Raw genomic sequence first — 20,033 nt, 5'->3', positions numbered from 1 at the left:
TAGAGGGAATTTCGTCCTGAAATTCTGTTTGAAAGCTAGATTTGAGAATGCTAGAATAGGTGAGGGTACTTTTGCTTCATTTGGTCTTCGCGTTCCCACGTGCATTTTGGCCCACGCTTTGCGTTCCACCGTACTTTCACGATCGGGATGCGACTTTGCTTAGTACGCTTCACCTCCCTGTCCATGATTTCAATTGGTTCTTCAACGAATAGGAGATTCTCGTTGATTTCGATTTCGTCAAGGGGAATGATGAGTGTTTCATCTGATAGACACTTCTTCAGATTAGAGATATGAAACATGGGGTGTACACCGTTTAGCTCTGCGGGTATTTGTAGTATGTATGCTACCGGACCTATTCGGGCGACGATTTCGAAAGGTCCAATGTACCGTGGGTTTAGTTTTCCCCGCTTCCCAAAACGAATAACTCCTTTCCAGGGCGAGACTTTTAACAGTACTCGATCACCGACCTGAAATTCTAAGGGCTTTCGCCGCTTATCGGCGTAGCTCTTTTGTCGGTCACGCGATGCTTGCAATCGAGCTTTGATTTGAACGATCTTTTCCGTGGTTTCGCGAATGATCTCCGGTCCCGTTAGTGCTTTGTCTGATGTATGCGTTTTTGCTAGCTGGGTGTCACCTACTTCGACCCAACATAACGGTGATCTACATTTGCGCCCATACGGTGCTTCGAAAGGAGCCACCTTGATGCTCGAATGATAACTATTGTTGTATGAGAACTCGATTAAGGGTAGGTGGGTATCCCAAGACTTCCCAAAGTCGATCACGCATGCGCGGAGCATGTCTTCGAGCGTTTGGATGGTTCGCTCGCTTTGACCATCCGTTTGTGGGTGATAAGCGGTGCTCATGTCGAGGTTTGTTCCCATCGCCTTATGGAGTGATTGCTAAAATCGTGATGTGAACTTACTGTCCCTATCCGAGATGATAGATATTGGTATTCCGTGGAGTCTCACGATCTCTCGAATGTATAAACGCGTCAATCTCTCCATCTTGTACGATTCTTTAATTGGCAGGAAATGGGCAGATTTCGTCAGTCGGTCGATTATTACCCATATGGTGTCTAATCCATCCGATGTTTTGGGTAGCTTGGTCACGAAATCCATAGAAATCCCCTCCCATTTCCACTCCAGGATTTCCGGTTGCTGTAACAATCTTGAGGGTTTCTGGTACTCCACCTTTACCTTGGCGCACATAAGGCACTTACTAACGTAGGTTGCAATTTCCGCCTTCATGTTAGGCCACCAATAGTGTTGTTTAATATCCAAGTACATCTTGTCTGAACCGGGATGAATGGAGTATCGCGTCTTGTGGGCTTCCTTCATAACAACATCTCTAAACCCTCCAAGTTTAGGGACCCAGATACGGTTCATGAAATAGTATACTCCATTCTCCTTTGCCTCCAGGTTCTTTTCCATTCCGCGCAATGCTTCGCTTGCTCTATTTTCCGTCTTCATGGCCTCTTACTGGACTACTGCAATTTGAGTGACCAGGTGAGATTGAATGGTTATGGAGAGAGTTTTCGTACGACGATTAGAGTACTCCTTCCGACTTAATGCGTCAGCTACCACGTTGGGTCCAATTAGAGCCCATATAAGAGTTCTAATCCCATGAAAGTCAAATTGGAAGCTTATTGGTCCATTTGGGCCCAATAAGGAAGTCCCAGTCCAAAATGGACTTAAACGAGAACTTCTAGGGTTTCCAATTTCTTGATGACCATTTGTAGTACTTGTACGATGTATTTGTTTGAAGTTTTTGATGTCATAATAATAGGTATCACACATGCTCTTAAGTTTTTGATTCAACCTTTACTTGAGTTTAGTGATTACAAGACACAAAATTTCTAGTTGTGACACTAGGTCTGTTTCACACCACATACATATAGCATACAAGCATATAAGCAATAGTCAAAAAGAAAACAAGCACATGACGATACCTAGTGTCCTGCAGTGTAGTGAGAAGACTCACCTCGATCGGTTTAACGAATTGATCTCACACACGAGCTTCCAGTGCTAAAACCCCTCCCACTAAACATATCCAAAACCAAACCCTAATTAACAATTAAGGTGGTCATTCATAATCAGGGGTCCTAATTACATTTTCTCTTTCTAGGGTAAAAGACCATTTTACCCTTTCAAGGCTAGACCCCACTCATCTTGACAAAAGTCTAATTTTAACCAATTACACTCTCTGGTGGTATATATTGCGTACACCATGCTCTATGCATTGCGTAGGGTCTTTGATGGAAAGATCGGGGAACCATTAGGCTACATTGGGTGTAGTCCAATTTACGCCATGTGTAGTACGTTGTTAAGTCATTTCCATTTTTAGCTCTTAATCTGTAAAGACCAACCATCTATTGCTCTGATCTAGTCCTAATAAACATCTTAAGTAATAAAGTCTCCAACTTTATGCCTTTGCATGGCTAAATGGAGCTCAAGATCAGATCCTAGTCCCATAACATCCTCTAATGACCAAAAACTCTTGCATAGGTGAAAGACAACAACCAAGATCCCATTTTTATGAGATATCAACCTCAAAAACATCAAGAAATAGCAACCCTAAGGTCCGAAGTAGCTCATACTCACAAGAACCAAAATCACTGGACAATAAGCATGAAAACCAAGAAGCTAACAAGAATTAACTCAATGAACCATCAAGGTGAAAGCTTTATACCTTCTAGAGTTGGAAAATGAAATGAAGGCTCTGAATCTACAAGCTTAAGCTTCACCAAGCTTTAAAGATGGGCTTCTCCTTCAAAAGGCACTACAAAACACCTAGAAGACTCAAATCTACCTCAACGAGATTAGGTTTTCGAGTTGGGTGTCAAAGAGGGTGGAGGCTAAGCATGGGAAGGCTACCAAGGGATTAAAGCCTTTAAATAGCGTTCACAACTCCTTAATAGGGTTTTGGTCAGTAGTGACTACACCCTGCGTAGCAAGATTTACGCCATGTGTAGATCATTAAAGACGTGTTCCTCCATCAGCCACTATGCCTTGCGTAGGGCAAAACTTATATCTTCCTGCTCAACTTCAAACAACCATAACTTCTTAGTTTCAACTCCGATTTCGACACTCTTTATATATACCAAGGTTCTAAAAAGCTCGTCATGGCTCTGCCATGGCGCGCCATGACTCCAAGTCTTGTATGTGCCGCCAAGCTTTACCAAAACGCCGCCTTGACTTATATATGTGTATAAAAATAAATAATAGTTGAAAATACATATAAAAATATGAATTATATGCAAAATTGCCGCACTTAAGTCACGTCTTACAAACGACGTAACTCGCCAAGCGGAAAAGCTTGAGGCTTTCTATCTAGTTACCTTTGGCTTAAAACATGCCGAACTAAAATGCTAATCCATGCAAGAAACCTTACCTAGAATTTTTCCCTTTCTACCTTTTGGTTTCAACATACGAATCAAGGGCTTAGATCTCATAACCAATATTATCAATCATTACTAAGGTTTAAATTTTACTTCCTTAAAGTCCAAATCATTTACATGATTGAGTTACGACCCACAAACCCTAAATTTAAGAAACATCTGAAACTGGGTGTTACACTAATATACCCTTAAAGAGATAATTTAAAAAAAAAATGGTGAAATTATGATATTTGTCATAATTTTAATGGGTATAAATATTTGTAGGCATAAAAAATAAGTGACACTATAATTTCTCTTCTAAATTATAATACTTTTTATTTTAGTATATCATTATGAGGTTAAATATCATCCTACTAAATGTTCTTATCGTCCCACTTACAAAATCATTACAAGTGTCAAAATCAAAAGCTAAGACGAGCCACTTACAAAATCATCACAAGTGTCAAAATCAAAAGCTAAAACGAGGAAAAAGAATTAGTATTTTACACACGACAATTATTGAATATGTAGGAGCATTAATTAGGAACCAATTTAATTTTCACATCACCTACACTTCCCACTTATCAAAATATTCTTTGGAACTAAGAAAGTGGTTAGGCAAAAAAAAAAAAGACACCAGATTCATTGTGTGTGTCATCATCTACAGAGTACAAACTACTACACTTCCTCCTCAAAGTTATATATATTTTATAGTTTTCAGAAAGAATTAAATCAACAAGTTGCAACTTCATTGAACTTGAATACACAATCGTACAGCCTCCCACCAAGGAACTGGGCAACCTCTTGATGCTTCACCTGTTTCATTCATTCATTCCAACATTTCAACTATTAATTAATATTAATAACCAAAACCAAAAGGAAAAAAGAATTGAACAACACAAGAATCAAGAATCCAACTAATTAATAATTAGTATTACCATTCCAATCTTGAGGGAATCACACTTAAATTGAGCATAAAGATTTGTCTCGATTCCTCGACCCTGCCAAGCCATTATAATAACATTGCAAATCATAATCAGAATCCTTCTGCAAATGGAAGAACGAGGGTATTTTGGTCTTTAACTATTATATACTTAATGAGGGTATTCAATTATTCATACTCTTGTCTTTTAATGAAAAAAGAAAGACTGGAATTGAATTACTTCCAGCTTTCCCTATGAATACTGAATTTATACAGTCAGGGATAAAAAGGTCATTATCTGCGTATGGTTAAAAATAATAGAAAAGGACTCACCATTCCTTCACAAATTACCAGGTCAGCATCACTTGCCAGGTATGCAAGCTCTTGTGACACGCTGGCAAGATCAATTACCTGTCATATCAAATTATCAATTATACTCAACGAATCAACAAACACATAATCAAACCATGAAGCAACTAATCAAAAAAAAAAATTGAAAAAAAAAAAAAAAATCATTTCAGTGTCTTACCGGTAAATCATTACCAGAATTGGCAATCAAAAGATTCTGAATATCAACACCCAAAAGCTTTCCATTTTCATCCTTCAACTGATAGAAAACCACATTAAGAATTAAGATCATCAACTATGAAGTAATCACACATCAACATTTATTAGAATATTAATTAATCAAATACTATCTATTAGTTAATTAGTAGTACCTTTGAGATGATCTCCAGTAGCTCATGATAAGTTACATCATTGATAGAAGGCAGGTCATTAGCTGCCAATACAACCTGTATATGAATACTAATACATGAGTGTTCTGGATGATGGAAAATGACCATTTTACCCCTATCTATGAGTTATGAGATCCAACCTTTGTCCCATGACGAAGTAATTCTCTAGCAAAAGGCAATATACCCAAAACAATATCTGCACCTGAATTATCCACAAATATCACAGCCTGTTTTTTCATGATAAAAATGTAACAAGTTAGTTATATGTCTTAACTGAAAAACCAATATCCATAATTATTTGAAGAAGAAGAAGAAGAAGTTGCCTTTTTCCAAGGTTTCTTGCTCCATTTTGAAATGAAAGCATCCAAATCATCAATAACCCAAGGTCGAGGAACAATATTTTGACAACTGGCCAAAAAGGACATTCCATCTTTTGAGAATAACTCTGCAAGCTTCAAGAGTCATGAAAAAATTTGCACTGTAAGTAATCAAGATTTTGTTTATGGGCATTAAACTTTGAAAAATCTACCTAATTATAGATGTGAAAATTGTTTTATATTTGATTAGAATTGCTGTAATTGGGTACTTTTTTTTTTTCAAGATACAATGCTGTAATAGGAAGAAAATGTTACAGGTCTAGAGAGAAGAATTAGTAAGGGTAATTCTGTCTTTTACTATCTTTGCACTTCTTTAACTAGGTGCAGGAAGTTAGTTACAATTAGTTAGATGGGAAGCTAGTTACAGGAGGAGTTATATAAATAAATGACAAGGGTAGTTATGTCTTTTGTATGCCTTGTGTATTGGTCTAGTAATATGTGTTCATATGAGCTTATGAATATTTCCATGAGGGATGGCTGCATACCTGTGCAGAACCTAGATCAAATATGTTCCCTGCAAATATTCCTCTGACCAAATTCTCCATTCGCTTTGATTCATCTTCAATAGCATCATTCAACTCAACAACTTCCTTAAATAAGGTTATTGCTTTGGCATTTTCTTCTTCCTAGAGCATCAAATTGAAAAAACGAACTCCATTAATTACAATTTCCAGGTTTGAGATTACAACTTACAACAAATTAATGAAAAAAGAGCTCCCTTAAATATATTATCACCTTAACTTTCTTGAATATGTCTCTGAAACCAACCTCTCTGAGGATAAGCTCACGCATACGACAAAGATGCTGCGATAATTTTAAACCATGAAAACATTTTGGTTCTTAATGGCATTTCAAATTTCATCAGGTATATAGAAGAGAAGAAGATTTTGCTTACTATGCAATCAGGTGGTCCACCATGGCTTTCAGGATCTTTTTTGAAGTCCTCTAGTATTTCAGTATACCTTACATGGTTTAACAGTGCGTTTTTGCCAGTGAGTTCGATATCCAGAAAAGCTAATCCATGTATGATCTATGTGCAATTGAACTGAACTTTAATCCAGAGGCTAAAGGAAGATACTAATACCTTTGAGCAAACTTTTCAGCTTTAGCAGGAGCATCGGAGACAGTATCATCGCTTTCTGCTCTCTTCCTGCCACACAGAGAAAACAAAACAAACACATATGAGGGATTCATGCGAAATCAAATTAGGTTAGAGAAATCACTTGCACACCTTATACCCCTTCCTTTCTAGGATTCTTAGATTTACTAAGAAAAACGAAATCTCAATCGTAAACAACATTTAAGAAACTTTACTTGTATATTCAGAAAGCATAAAATTGAATAATGAAGTGAAGATTTCTTATTGAACAGGTGTCAGTAATAGAGATCTAGTTGCAGAACCAGAATCTAATCGAATTCCAGTTACCACAACCACGATCACGAGTGAAATAACCAAAGTGCGTATCAGGAGTTCAATGAGAAGTGCATACTTGAAAGAGGGAATCGAATTGGCGAAGAGGTTGATCCAAGAGAGCTCAGTGGGAGTTGGTTTCTTGGGGTTATCAGAGGGGAACCTGTAGGGGATCGTGCATGCCCTGTAATTGGTCTCGATCGGCGTAATCAACAAGGGGAACGCCACCATCTCTCCCGAGCTCTCCATTTCTTCGATCTTTCTTCTTGCCTTCGTTTCCACCAACCAAAAACACAGCAGACAGAACTCAGAAGCAGTGAGTGAATCAGTGATGAAGTCTGAATGAAAATGGTGGCGTGGCTTTTCCGATCGATCGGTTTCAGACTTTCAGTTTCGGTAAATTACATGAAGACCCCTCATACTGTTAAATAATAACGGATATGCCCCTCAAACTTATCATCGCATTCGTATAATCATTATCAACCCTTCATTTCGTTTTTGTATTGTTCATTAAATCAAAATGACAAGTGGAATAAACGAATTTGATTCCAAAACACTTGTGCTTTTATGCTTTCTAAAAAAACATAAAATTAAATCTTTTTTTTACAATTTGACATCTAAAATGAAGTAATTAATGTTTGTGGTGATACCAAAAATAATATGTTTGATTTTTAAGAGACAAAGTATATGTATTTTTTTTTACTTGTAGAATAAGATGTTGACCAAAAGTTTGTGGTATGTAAAAAATTTGTTTGATTTTTAAAGTCTCGAAATTGATAAATGATATTGTTAAGACTAAATGTGAGAAATAACAACATATTTCGTTTATTTATATATTATATCATCCTACTTTTGTTTTGTTCTATTACATACAAATACTCAGTAATTTTTTTCTCACTATGAAAAATTCTACGCCGTAATAGTATTGTATTTTCAATCTTTTTGTTATTATGACATTATATGTTAAAAAAATCTAACCAGTTATAGCATTATCGCTATTGCAAAAATCATTAAGCATTCCTAGGATAGTTGTTGCAAAAATCATTAAGTATTCCTAGGATAGTTGACTAGCGAGTAGCTAGTACTAACCCTAAAGAGGGAGTACTTAGATTGGGAATTATAAAAAAATTAATTTTGAAAAAATTATCTATATAACAAATATCATATTTTATTAAAATTTAAAACAAAACAAGAAAATGTTTAATAATATAACGATATATGTTAAAATAAATATTTAACAATTATAGTTGTTCATTTGAAAAAAAAAAGTTACAAATCTCGAGTAACCGAGTTTTTCGGAGTTCTCCAAGGTGGCCGAAAAGCACCTCGACTCATGGTCATCTGAGTAATCACTGAGTACGCTGAGTTTTACAACACTAACAATATTTAGATGACATTCCCATAACTTGGTGAATGTTGTAATAGAATTAAATTTACACAAAATGTTCAAAATCAAATCAATTTTCTTCGAAAATCAAGAATGGGTGATTCTAAGACCCCAATTGTTACATAAACATGACATGACATAACAAAACAAACAACACTGCATTTGGCATGCATTGGATTGGGCTACTAGAATTATAAACAATAAGTTATATCTACACATACATACCAACTAATGCCAATAAAATAAATTCGTTAAAGAATAACAGAATGTGCATCCAATCGATTAAAAAGGAAATCTTCCCCCTTATTTTTTGGCCTTTGAGAACCTAAGGCATCGGTATTTTTCACCACTTACAGTAATTTCTAGAGCCCCATCAAGATTATCTTGATTCGATGCAGTTCCCATTAACACACTCTTTTCTTTCTCAAGGTTTTCCCTTTCCATCTTCAATTTTACTTCTTGCCTCACAATCTCTGCCTGAAACAATAAATAAATATAACACAAAATGTCCAAAGTTTGTGCACAATTTACCAATATGATACAAAACTTGACATGCTTTACTTGAAGATCACAGATTGAACATCTTGAATCAACTCTTAAAATTTTCCCATATTGGGTTTTTAAAGCTATATCGAATGCAAATAGATGTCTATAGGGGGGAGAAGATCAAGATCCTAGAGTATTTTATCCCTTAGATGCAAGATCCATGGTATAATCACCATAGTTAGCATCAAGATCTAATTAGTATCTGTCTTCAATGGTTACAACATATGTGCATTTCCTGAACTGTAAGCCTTTTGAAAGATCATTAGCACATCAAAACTAATGGCTGATTGTAAAGCATCCAAATAGTGTCCTTTATACATACATCATTGCAAAGCTGGAATAATGTATGATTGAGGAGAGAATGGTGTCCTTTCATCTATTCTACAGGATCAATCTAAAGGTAAAAAAATGGGAGAAGTAACTAAAGGTCATATATACAAGAGTTCACACAACTGATTATAAACAGATGATGAAGGAAGAAATTGAGCGGACCTCTCGACGAGAGAGCTCGGCTTTCCAGGCAGCTTCACGCTCGGCTACCTCACGTTCGCGCTCTTCGATATAACTCTGCATCTCTCTCTCCTTCATGTTTCTATCTTGTATGTCTGCATCGAGAGCTTCTTTCAATTCCTCAACGAATTTCTCGACCACTGTCTTTATCCTCAAAGACATCTTCTCTTACTCTTTACTGATAAAATTTGTGGCTCCAGTTGATTGATTGATATGAGAAAGATTACACAGCCGCCGTTGAGTAAAACTTAGTTTCACGACGGAGAAGGGGCCGGGGCCGGTATAAATGGTTATTTGTTTGTATCTGTTATTTGTTGGGGGTTGGGGGGTTCAATTGGAGGGGCACCGCAACTCCGCAAGCTGAAGGGCGAGGAGAGAAAGGGTAGTAAATGAGAAATTGTGAAGATTTAGGGTGCGTTTGCTTATACAAAACTCTTTATTTATTTATTTATTTATTTGAAAATAATTGTAAGTTTTTATTTTTAGTTTCAATCAAAATTTTTAAAAGACAAAATTGTAAAAATGGTCCCTGTAGTATGTAATTATTTGGGGTTTTACCCTGATTTTTTTTATTGGTAGTCCTTTTGAGCTAGTTTGTTTGCAGTTTTGGTCTCTGCCCAAATTAAAAAGACTATTATACCCTTAATGATTTTATTTTTCATTTTTCTTTCACTTTTTGATAATAATATTATTATTAAATATAAAAATAGGCCCACTTATCCACCCTCTCTCTCTCTCTCTCTCTTTCTCTCTCTCTCGAATTGGGATCACAAGGACAAAACCCACCAACTGGTCTCCCTACCTCTTTCTCTCTTCCATAGATTCCGATGAGAGCTTTGATCAACGACCCAAAATGACGATGTCAACTTCCTTCCCTTCGATTTCTTCTCCTTTTTTTTCTCGGTCTTCTCCATAACGTTGGTATCTGTATCTCTTGAGTGTTTGCTTGATACCTTCGGTCACCGGAGATGGTGACTGGAAATCTTTGAGTTTTCTCTTTCAAATCTACCTATCAAATCCTCTATTTCTCAGTTCTTTCTTTCTCCTCGAATCCCCTTCTCCAGCTCTTCATTACTATAGAGATTTAAGGCCAAGGTAAAAGGTATTTTAATTTAAGGATCACATGACTTTTGTTGATCTCTCGAACTAGATAACCCACTTCTTCTCTCTTCTCTGTTATCGTCCTCAACCCCCTAAACCCACTGTATTCTTCATTCGTCAGAGTAATGGAATCCAGGGTTTTTAATGCACGATCCATCAGCTTCCTTTGTTTCATATCTTGTAAATTGATCTCCGTGTTATTATTACACCTGTAGAGGTGAGTTTAATCAACAAGAAAGCTTAATCCAAGAGAGCTAGAAGAGAATTGAGAGAGAGAAACTGTGTATGAACGAAGGAGAAAGAGAGAGACCTCTAGAGAAAGAAGAACACGGAGCCATCGTCGTGCCTACCAATTTGCCATGGACTGCAATAACGCCAATGGCAACAGTGGAAAAGATGTTGACGACACAGGGTTGGGCGGCAATCGGAGGTCCTTCGGTGGTTCAACAACAATCGTATTGTCCTTTTTTATTTTGATTAAAGGTATTGTGAATAGAGGAAAGAAAAATAGAGAAGAAGGGAGAGAGAGAGAGAGAGAGAGAGAGAGAGAGAGAGAGATGGAGAGAGAGAGAGAAAGAGGTGGGCCCAAATTAATTATTTATTTTCTTTTTCATTTAAATTAAATAGAAAAAAATAAAAAAATATATCAGAAGGGTATTATAGTCATTTCAATTTTACGAGGGACCAAATCTACGTACAAACATGACCAAAAAGACCACCAATCCAAAAAAGTCGTGGTTTGGACTAAAACCCCAAAAAAATGCATACCATAGAGACCATTTTTGCAGTTTTGTGTTTTTAAAAATACGTTTGGTTGGGAGCGGTGGGGTTTTTATTTTTCACCTTAAAAATTTGGAAAATTGTAGAAAACTATAAAACTCGCTTTTCTAACTTACATATAATTTGGAAAACTGAAAATTTTTATTTTCTTGGAAAACTTTGGAAAATTAAACGAACCAAATGCATTTTAAAAATTTTTATTTTCCTTAGAAAATTTTCCAGCACAACCAAACGCACCTTAGCTTTGAATTGTATTAATTTCTCCTTTCAAAGAGTTTTTTTTTGGCAAATCTATTCTACTCATATACTGTTTCTAATTCTCGAACCTTCGACCTCAAGTAAGAAGGGAAACACCGGATACCGCTGGGTTAGAAGAAATTATGATTTTTAAAGCTTTCTTCTTTATTTATATAGTTAAAACAAGTAACTTGTTAACTATTTAAAGCAAATAACATGAAGGTTGCTGGTTCCTACTGTTATATGATAAATAATTTGTCTTAATATTCTTGTAAACGATTTAACAATGTTATTAACTACTACATGCAAGTTAATTTTTTGAGTTATTTAACCATTATATATCAAGAAAAAAAATTATATACAATCAATTACCTTCTGTGTTGTTTTTGTGGGATCTTAAGATCCTGATCTTGATCTTACGGATCTGGAAATGATCTCACATAAGATCCCAATCTTAATAATACTTTTAACTTATTTAGCATAAATAGAACCAAAATAAAACTTGAATGGTGAAATCAATTTGAAATTTGATTAATATTTAAGATATTATTTCAAAATACACCTCTGTTGTAACTTTTCCCCCTTTAACAAATTCAGTTATCAATATTCATTTTTATTGTATTTCCCCTAATAAATAAATCATTTAAATGAGACTAAATGACTATTTTACTAAGAAATTCTAAAAAATAAATTTCATAATATTCAGTGTTTTTAAAAATAAAAGAGGTTGAGAGGAAATAAGAAGAAATGCGAATAGGTAAAGAGTTTGTCTTAACATATTAAGTCATTTTCTCCGAATAAAATAAAAAAACAATCATATATAATTGTGTCTTAATACATTCTCTTGAAGTTTATCTGAAAGCATCAATTTCAAAGATATATATCACAAGTTAATTAACCTATCAGCAACATATTGGAGAAGCTCGTTATTGGCAAAACCAAGAATGGTTAGATCAACCAATTGGCCCTGGATCCTATCGATGCTCCACATGGCAGGGTCTTTGCCAATGTTACGCCAGCTTGTGCAAACTTTCTATGCATTCTCAAGTATGTTAAAAGCACGGATTCCGTGTAGAATATTGGTAGTTACAATGTTTGGGAGCTCCAATAAATTCCTCGTTTGTTGTTGATTCACAATTGACTTTGATGTCGTGGGTGGCATTGTAACTTTATCATATACAAAATTACATTTACATATGGTATTATAGCATCTTACTAAACATCTTTAGTATAAATAAACTTTGTGGTCTATCAGATGAAATTAATTATTTCTTTTTCAAGACTTCAAGATCAAAGTCAAAGTTAATATATATATATATATATATATATATATATATATATATATATATATATATATATATATATATATATATTGATGGGTTTCGAGCAATACATCATTCCTATGGTGTGCATGCAAACCCTAATAGCTTTTGGATCTAGTTTGTCTAATGAACATGCAATTGATTATCCAAAGCTATAAACCCTAGATCTAGCATACAATTAATCATATTAACATAAAATAGGGTTTAGATCTAACATTTGATTGTTATATAGCAATAACAATCTAATCCTTGGCTTTAGAAAGCTTAGTGCCTCAAGTGTTGCATCTCTAATGGAGTCACAAACACCACTAAGCAAGTAGATGAAGAAGAGAAGAGGAAAGAGGCTCCAAAACGTACAGGAAAACCTAATCCAAGTGTTAGCCACGTTTTTGGGTCTCAAGGGTTCTTTAAATAGGTAGGCAATTAGGGTTATCTAACAAGAAACCCTAATTTGACTACTTAAGCACTAAGCAGCCCATGAACCCCTTCTGGAACATGACTTGGACGAAAATCATATGGGCTTCCCATAGATTTCGTCCAACCTATATTTCAACATGATCCATAGCCCAATTGCAATTATCTTATAATTACAATTTCAGTCCCCTAAGTTTAATTAATCTCTTTTAGCCACAAAATTAATTATCAATTAATTCTTGACTAATATTAATTAAACAATATGATTTCTCCTTTAATATATTATTCTCATAATATATTAATAAATCATAATTAAACCTTTCACTCCTTAATTCATCCTACAAATTGTTATGGTGAAGGCAACCCAAAAAGACCATGCGCATAATCGGGTCAAGTACATACCAAAATAGTTATGGACTTAGACACTAATCCTATATATATATATATATATATATATATATATTGAAAACCAATAAATGAGTACATGAATATTTAAAGAACTAAAATATGATTTCCAATAAACCAAGAATTAATCAGGCATAACAATTTTATATGACTTAAACATTAACATAAATAAATATCAGGCAGAGAACCGATGTGAAGTACTTGAAATGAAATGCAACGAGCGTTTAGATAGCAGGGTAATTAGACAATGAGATAGAGAGATGCGCTGAGAGAAAAATATTTAGATCCCCCATCAGACTCTATTCTTAATTTACATCAAAACTTTGAACCCTCATTCTCTTATCTCTCTAAACTTTTCAAGCCTACAATCTGACCTCGCCTACCGTTCATACCTCATCGTCCGACGACGCACCTCTGTCAAATTGGTACATGATCGATCATTGATGGCTTTTCTACTCAGTGCAACTCCCCTCTACAATCCTACCTTTTCCACCAACTGAAAACTGTAGGAACAAACCTAGGATAACAATGAAAATAAACTGATGATCGATCTCTTCCTTATTTCCAATGACTGATTCGCATCTTCGTCTATCTTCAATGATCGATTCAGTTCTCAACTGATCTGCCAATTTGTCGATTTTGATCCTAGAATCTACCCTAATTCATCGCTCACATAGTAGATGTAACGACCCAAATTTCACGTCCAAAAATTTTGTTTTTAAATCAATACTTTAGAAAACATTTGTAAATAAAACATTGTCTGATCAAACCACTTCATAACATACATCGTGTTTGAAAACCGAAATATGAAAACAATCAAGTATCGGAGTACAAAATCCAAAAATGACTCATGGTGCGGAAAAACAATGTGCGTGTATGATGTGCCGCTACCGCGCCAGCTCCTTCCCCTTTGATGAAGAGGTACCTGAAAAAAAAACTGTAAACCGTAAGCACGAAGCTTAGTGAGTTTCCTCACTGTACCACATACCATATAACCACATAACATGTATATGTTGTCAGACATATATGGGTGCCCGACCTACCCCTTTGGTCCTCTCGACTGGACATTAACTAGCTTATCTGGGTGTTGGTCTCCCCTTCGATCCTCTCGATCGGATGCTGACTAGCATATCTGGGTGCTGGTCTCCCCTTCGGTCCTCTCGACCGGATACTGGCTAGCATATCTGGGTGCTGGCCTCCCCTTCGGTCCTATCGACCGGTAACCGGGGACTATTTCACCCCTACTACTACCACATAATATCATATCACATATATCATGATCTGGCTAGCATGGTTGGGTTCTAGACTGCCCCTTCGGTCCTATCGACCGGTAACTGGGAACTATTTCACCCCTACTACTACTATCACATAACATCATAACATACTAGCACATAAACATATTAAGTAGTATCAAACCTAGATGAATATCACAAAGACAATCATCTAACATACAACTCCTACTGGTGGGCCGACATTGTGGCCGTAGACCCACCACTACTGGAAGGTAACTCACCTCGAAAACTAGCTGCTGAAAGTCTGCTTGCTAAGCGCCTGACTGCTGAACCGATAATCCTTCGGCTATAAATCATAAACATAGATTAGCCACTCATAAATACCATTAGGTCAGATGACTGACCCAAACCTGGTCCAAGGTCAACTCCTTGGTCAAAGTCAACTTCCAGTTGACTGGACTCGCCGAGTCATGGCACAGACTCGCCGAGTCCTTCTCCTACTAACCCGATCCTACTCGACCAATCCCTCTTCCCACTCACCGAGTCACCCTTAATTCACTACTTGGGATGATAGAACCGACTCGCGATCCGACTCGCCGAGTCCAAGAACAACTCGTCGAGTCCCCACGAGCAGATCTCCTACTCGCTTCCAAATCCTCACCAGAGCATCCTTTGTGAGGATTTGGGTTTCTGGGACTATTGCTACATGTTAAATAGCTAATCCCGCGTGAAGATACGAAGGGTTGGATCTTCAACACCTAAACCCCTCTTATTCAGTAACAGTTCATATGACTCGCCGAGTTTGAAGAACAACTCGTTGAGTTCCAGACAATCTTCATAGGACTCGCCAAGTTGTTCATCCAACTCGCCGAGTCTAAGACCATCTTCATAGAGCTCACCGAGTTCCAGTTTGGGACTCGCTGAGTCCCTTCGACCCACTTCCCATGCAGACCAATTCTAATACATGCAACGCCTCCAAACCATAGATCTATGTTCCTAGGGCATGCTTATCACGGAAAGTTGCAAACTTTATGTGCATGCATGGCCTTATGAGCTCCAAAAGGCAATTCCAAGCTCTTTATGAGGTCATACACTCAATAGGGACCTTAATCACTTCAACCACAAAGACTTTACACTTCTAAGATGTCCATAAGGTCTAGATCTGAAGTCCTTTCGGATTATAGAGCACAAACACATGGAGTTTGGTGTTTTAGGGCTTGAAAACCACTAATTAGGGACAAAAGGGGATCTAATGAAATAGTGATCAAGGTAGGGACTTTTCTACCTGAATAAAAGCCTCTTGCAGGGTAGATGTCGGATCTACTTCCCCTCCTTGCACTCTTCCACCTCATTCTTCTTCTCTTAAGCTTCAAACTTCCTTCACAAGGCCAAAATCACTCACAAGGACAAAAGGGGATAGGGTTTCACCTTACAGCTCTTCTGGAAGTGTTATGGACAAGGGAGGCCGACTTAGAGTGTTTAAATAGGGTGCAAACACCCGGGTTAGGGTTTTTTCCCAAACAGGGCCTACTCGCTGAGTCCAGGAACCGACTCGTCGAGTCCAAAGCTTAGACCCTGTGTCTCATCCCGCTTCTACTCGGCGAGTTGGTCCTTCAACTCGCTGAGTCCATGGCAAAATGCATTATTTAAGAAAGATTAGTTACAAGGAATACGTACCAGGAACCAGGTGCTACAAATCTCCCCTACTTATTTTAGACTTCGTCCTCGAAGTCTGCTGCTCGATCCTAAAACAGCTCGGGGTAGTGCTCGATCATCTCTTCCACCAGCTCCGAAGTCCACTCCGATCCCTTCCGGTGTTGCCATTGCACCTTCACGAGTTCCACCCTCTTGTTCCTCAGGTCCTTCGACTTCTTGTCGAGGATTGCCACAGGCCGCTCGATGTAATTCAGGCTGTCATCGACCTGAATATCCTCCAAAGGCACCACTGCCGAGTTGTTCACCAAACACTTCCACAACTGAGAAACGTGGAAAGTGATGTGGATCTGGCTGAGTTCGACTGGTATATCCAACCTATACGCCACCTTGCCCACCCGAGTTACAACTTTGAATGGCCCGATGTACCTTGGGCCCAAATTGCCTCGTTTTCTGAATCGGATGACGCCTTTCCATGGCGACACCTTCAGAAGAACCATATCCCCGACTTGGAATTCCAAGTCTGAATGGCGTTTGTCGGCATAACTTTTCTGCCGACTCTATGCAGTCTGAAGCCTGCTCCGAAGTTGCTGAATCTTCTCGGTCGTCTTGAGCACAACTTCGGTGCTCCCCATGACCCTCTAGCCAACCTCACCCCAACATATCGGGGTCTGACACCTCCTTCCGTACAACATCTCGAAGGGAGGTTGATCAATACTCGCGTGGTAGCTGTTGTTGTACGAGAACTCAGCTAGAGGAAGATAGGTATCCCAGCTACCGCCGAAGTCTAGCACGCATGCTCGCAACATATCCTCAAGAGTTTGGATGGTCCGCTCACTCTAGCCATCTGTTTATGGGTGAAAGGCGGTGCTAAAATGCAGATGAGTGCCCAACTCGTTATGGAACTTCTTCCAAAACCTGGAAGTAAACCGTACATCTCTGTATGAAATCACGGAAACGAGCACTCTGTGCCGTGCCACCACCTCTCGGATGTAGATATTGGCCAACTTCTCGGCCGAGATACTCTCCTGGATCGATATGAAGTGGGCGCTCTTGGTCAATCGATCCATGATGACCCATATAGAATCTACTCCCCGTGCGGTCCTGGGTAGCTTGGTGATAAAATCCATCGTGATGTCTTCCCATTTCCATAGCGGAATATCCAACGAATGCATCTTGTCGTGTGGTCTCTGATGCTCGGCCTTGACCTTCCTGCAGGTCAAGCACCACTCAACGTACCAAGCTACATCCCGCTTCATGCAGGGCCACCAATATTCTAGACGAAGATCCATGTACATCTTCGTCGCCCCAGGATGAATGGAGTACCGGGATTTGTGTGCCTCCTCCATCAGAACCTGACGCATGCCTCCATGATAAGGGACCAACACCCTACGGTGAAGAGTCAATAACCCTCGGCTATCATATTCGAAGGAGGAAACATGTCCCACAATCCGCTCACTCTTCCGATGTTCCTCCTTCATAACCTCTTACTGAGCCTCCCGAATCCGCTCTAACAGCGGAGTCACTACCGTCATCCTTAGGCAGATATCTCGGATTGGTGCTGCCTTACGGCTAAGCGTGTCAGCCACCACATTGGCTTTCCCCAGATATCTAGCGTCGAACACCACAACCCCTATCTCCAAATCATGCGTCGGGTAATTCGCCTCGTGAGGCTTCAGCTGCCTCGATGCGTAAACAATAACATGCCCTCTCTGCATCAACACTGCGCCCAAACCCGAGATGGACGCATCGCAGTACACAACAAAATCCTCTAGCCCCCCTGGCAGGGCTAAGATTGGTGCCTCGCACAATCTCTGTCTCAACGTCTCGAACGCGGCCTGATGCTCGGGCCCCCAACGAAAAACCACGGATTTCCTCGTTAGCCTGGTCAGGGGTACGACTATCTTGGAGAAGTCCTGAATGAATCTCCGATAATAGCCCGCTAATCCCAGGAAACTCCGAATCTCAGATGGAGACTTCGGAACCTCCCATCTCATCACGGCTTCCACCTTGGCCGGGTCTACCGAAATCCCGTTCTGGTTGACAAGGTGCCCAAGAAACTGCACATCGCGCAACCAAAACTCACATTTGGAGAACTTGGCATACAAGCTCTCCCTCCTCAAAGTCTCCAGCACCTCCCGCAGGTTCTCCTCGTGTTCCTCCTGCGTCTGGGAGTAAACTAAGATATCATCAATAAACACTATCACAAACCGGTCTAACATCGATTTACACACGCGGTTCATGAGGTCCATGAACACGGCATAATCATTGGTGAGCCCGAAGGGCATCACCACAAACTTTTAGTGGCCATAGCGCGTCCGAAACGTGGTTTTCTGCGTATCCTCCTCTTTGACCCTCATCTGATGATATCCTGAACGCAGATCAATCTTGGAGAACCAAGATGCTCCCTGTAGCTAGTTAAAAAGGTCATCAATCCTCGGGAGTGGGTAACGGTTCTTCACCGTTACCTTGTTCAGATCCCGGTAATCTATACACATCCGGTGCGACCCGTCCTTCTTTTTCACAAACAGAATCGGGGCTCCCCAAGGAGAACTACTTGGTCTAATGAATCCCTTGTCTAACAGCTCATACAGTTGTGAAGACAACTCCTTCATCTCAGGAGGAGCCAACCGATACGGTGCCTTGGCTATCGGAGCCGCACCAGGGCTCTAATACCAACATGTAACGACCCAGGGCTCTAATACCAGCTATCGGAGCCGCACCAGGGCTCTACTCGGCGAGTTGGTCCTTCAACTCGCCGAGTCCAAGGCAAAATGCATTATTTAAGAAATATTAGTTACAAGGAATATGTACCAGGAACCAGGTGCTACAGTGGATATTGATAACTAGCCACAATGACCGTCAATTTCAACAACAATCACCTATAATTGGAGGAGACAATCGTTAAGGACACAATATTACTCTATTCTTCCTCTTATTTTAAGATTTCTATGTGTTTAGGGATTTTAAAACCATATTCATCATTTGAAGGCATATGAAAAGGTAAAGAGAAGATCCTGATGTTCCAAATTTTGCTAATCAGTTATAAACTATGTAACATTCATAAAATTCATGAAAAAGAAATTAACTTTTAAAATAACCCAAAAATCATCATTGTTTACAAATAGTTTTCCAAGTGGGTTCAATATCAGAGTAATCCCAAAATCATGAAACAAAATATGAAGAGGTGGACGATCACGCATTTGCCTTCCCGCGGTCCTCTAAGGTACCTGGAACATAATCCAAAACTGTAAACTCAAAGCTTAGTGAGCTCCCCCAAAATACCGATACATAACAAATAACACAAATAAAATGAAAACATGCAATGGGTCCATAGCTAATAGACTAGATTACCCAAGGTTTTAAATGGCGTGAGGTGTGGCGTGGCGGCAAGGCCAAGCCTCAAGCTTAAAGAGCTATGACGAGCCATGGCGTTTTTCAATATGTGATGTATGGCAACGATTTTGTATTAATTTATAATTATATTACCACATAAATAAAAAATTTATATTAAATATAACTACTTTTTAGAGTGTTATATTAATAAAGAATAACACTAAGTTAACAAAAAACAAAGTACTTGATTCCCGATTAGAAAAGACATAACAAGGCACAAAAAAGCG

General features: G+C 38.5%; 2 protein-coding genes across 2 annotated transcripts; both read right to left on the bottom strand.

Moving 5' to 3' along the window:
• Positions 1 to 3,892: 3,892 nt before the first annotated feature.
• LOC145011463 (damage-control phosphatase At2g17340-like) lies at positions 3,893 to 7,227 on the bottom strand. Its single transcript, XM_078970190.1, has 12 exons — positions 6,903 to 7,227; positions 6,497 to 6,562; positions 6,308 to 6,374; positions 6,148 to 6,216; positions 5,898 to 6,038; positions 5,359 to 5,487; positions 5,176 to 5,262; positions 5,018 to 5,092; positions 4,828 to 4,905; positions 4,632 to 4,709; positions 4,315 to 4,377; positions 3,893 to 4,192 (listed from the first exon to the last, which is right to left on the bottom strand). Exons 1-12 carry the CDS (start codon positions 7,070 to 7,072, stop codon positions 4,109 to 4,111), a joined length of 1,107 nt encoding a protein of 368 aa, XP_078826316.1. The 5' UTR covers positions 7,073 to 7,227; the 3' UTR covers positions 3,893 to 4,108.
• Positions 7,228 to 8,268: 1,041 nt separating this feature from the next.
• On the bottom strand, positions 8,269 to 9,663 carry LOC145013254 (uncharacterized). The gene is made up of 2 exons (XM_078972061.1): positions 9,249 to 9,663; positions 8,269 to 8,687 (listed from the first exon to the last, which is right to left on the bottom strand). Exons 1-2 carry the CDS (start codon positions 9,426 to 9,428, stop codon positions 8,514 to 8,516), a joined length of 354 nt encoding a protein of 117 aa, XP_078828187.1. The 5' UTR covers positions 9,429 to 9,663; the 3' UTR covers positions 8,269 to 8,513.
• Positions 9,664 to 20,033: the final 10,370 nt, after the last annotated feature.

Source organism: Lactuca saligna, chromosome 8, assembly GCF_052625555.1.
Source record: "Lactuca saligna cultivar CGN05327 chromosome 8, ASM5262555v1, whole genome shotgun sequence".
Taxonomy (NCBI): domain Eukaryota; kingdom Viridiplantae; phylum Streptophyta; class Magnoliopsida; order Asterales; family Asteraceae; genus Lactuca; species Lactuca saligna.
The sequence above is the reverse complement of the archived record's forward strand: the minus strand, read 5'-3'. Positions and strand labels throughout refer to the sequence as shown.

Coding starts and splice junctions, on each gene's coding strand:
- LOC145011463 (XM_078970190.1), bottom strand. CDS start 7,072: ATGGAGAGCTCGGGAGAGATGGTGGCGTTCCCCTTGTTGATTACGCCG. Junction 6,039..6,147: donor ACATATTCAAGAAAGTTAAG/GTGATAATATAT, acceptor TTGATGCTCTAG/GAAGAAGAAAATGCCAAAGC. Junction 5,488..5,897: donor TTGATCTAGGTTCTGCACAG/GTATGCAGCCAT, acceptor TGACTCTTGAAG/CTTGCAGAGTTATTCTCAAA.
- LOC145013254 (XM_078972061.1), bottom strand. CDS start 9,428: ATGTCTTTGAGGATAAAGACAGTGGTCGAGAAATTCGTTGAGGAATTG. Junction 8,688..9,248: donor CCGAGCTCTCTCGTCGAGAG/GTCCGCTCAATT, acceptor TTATTGTTTCAG/GCAGAGATTGTGAGGCAAGA.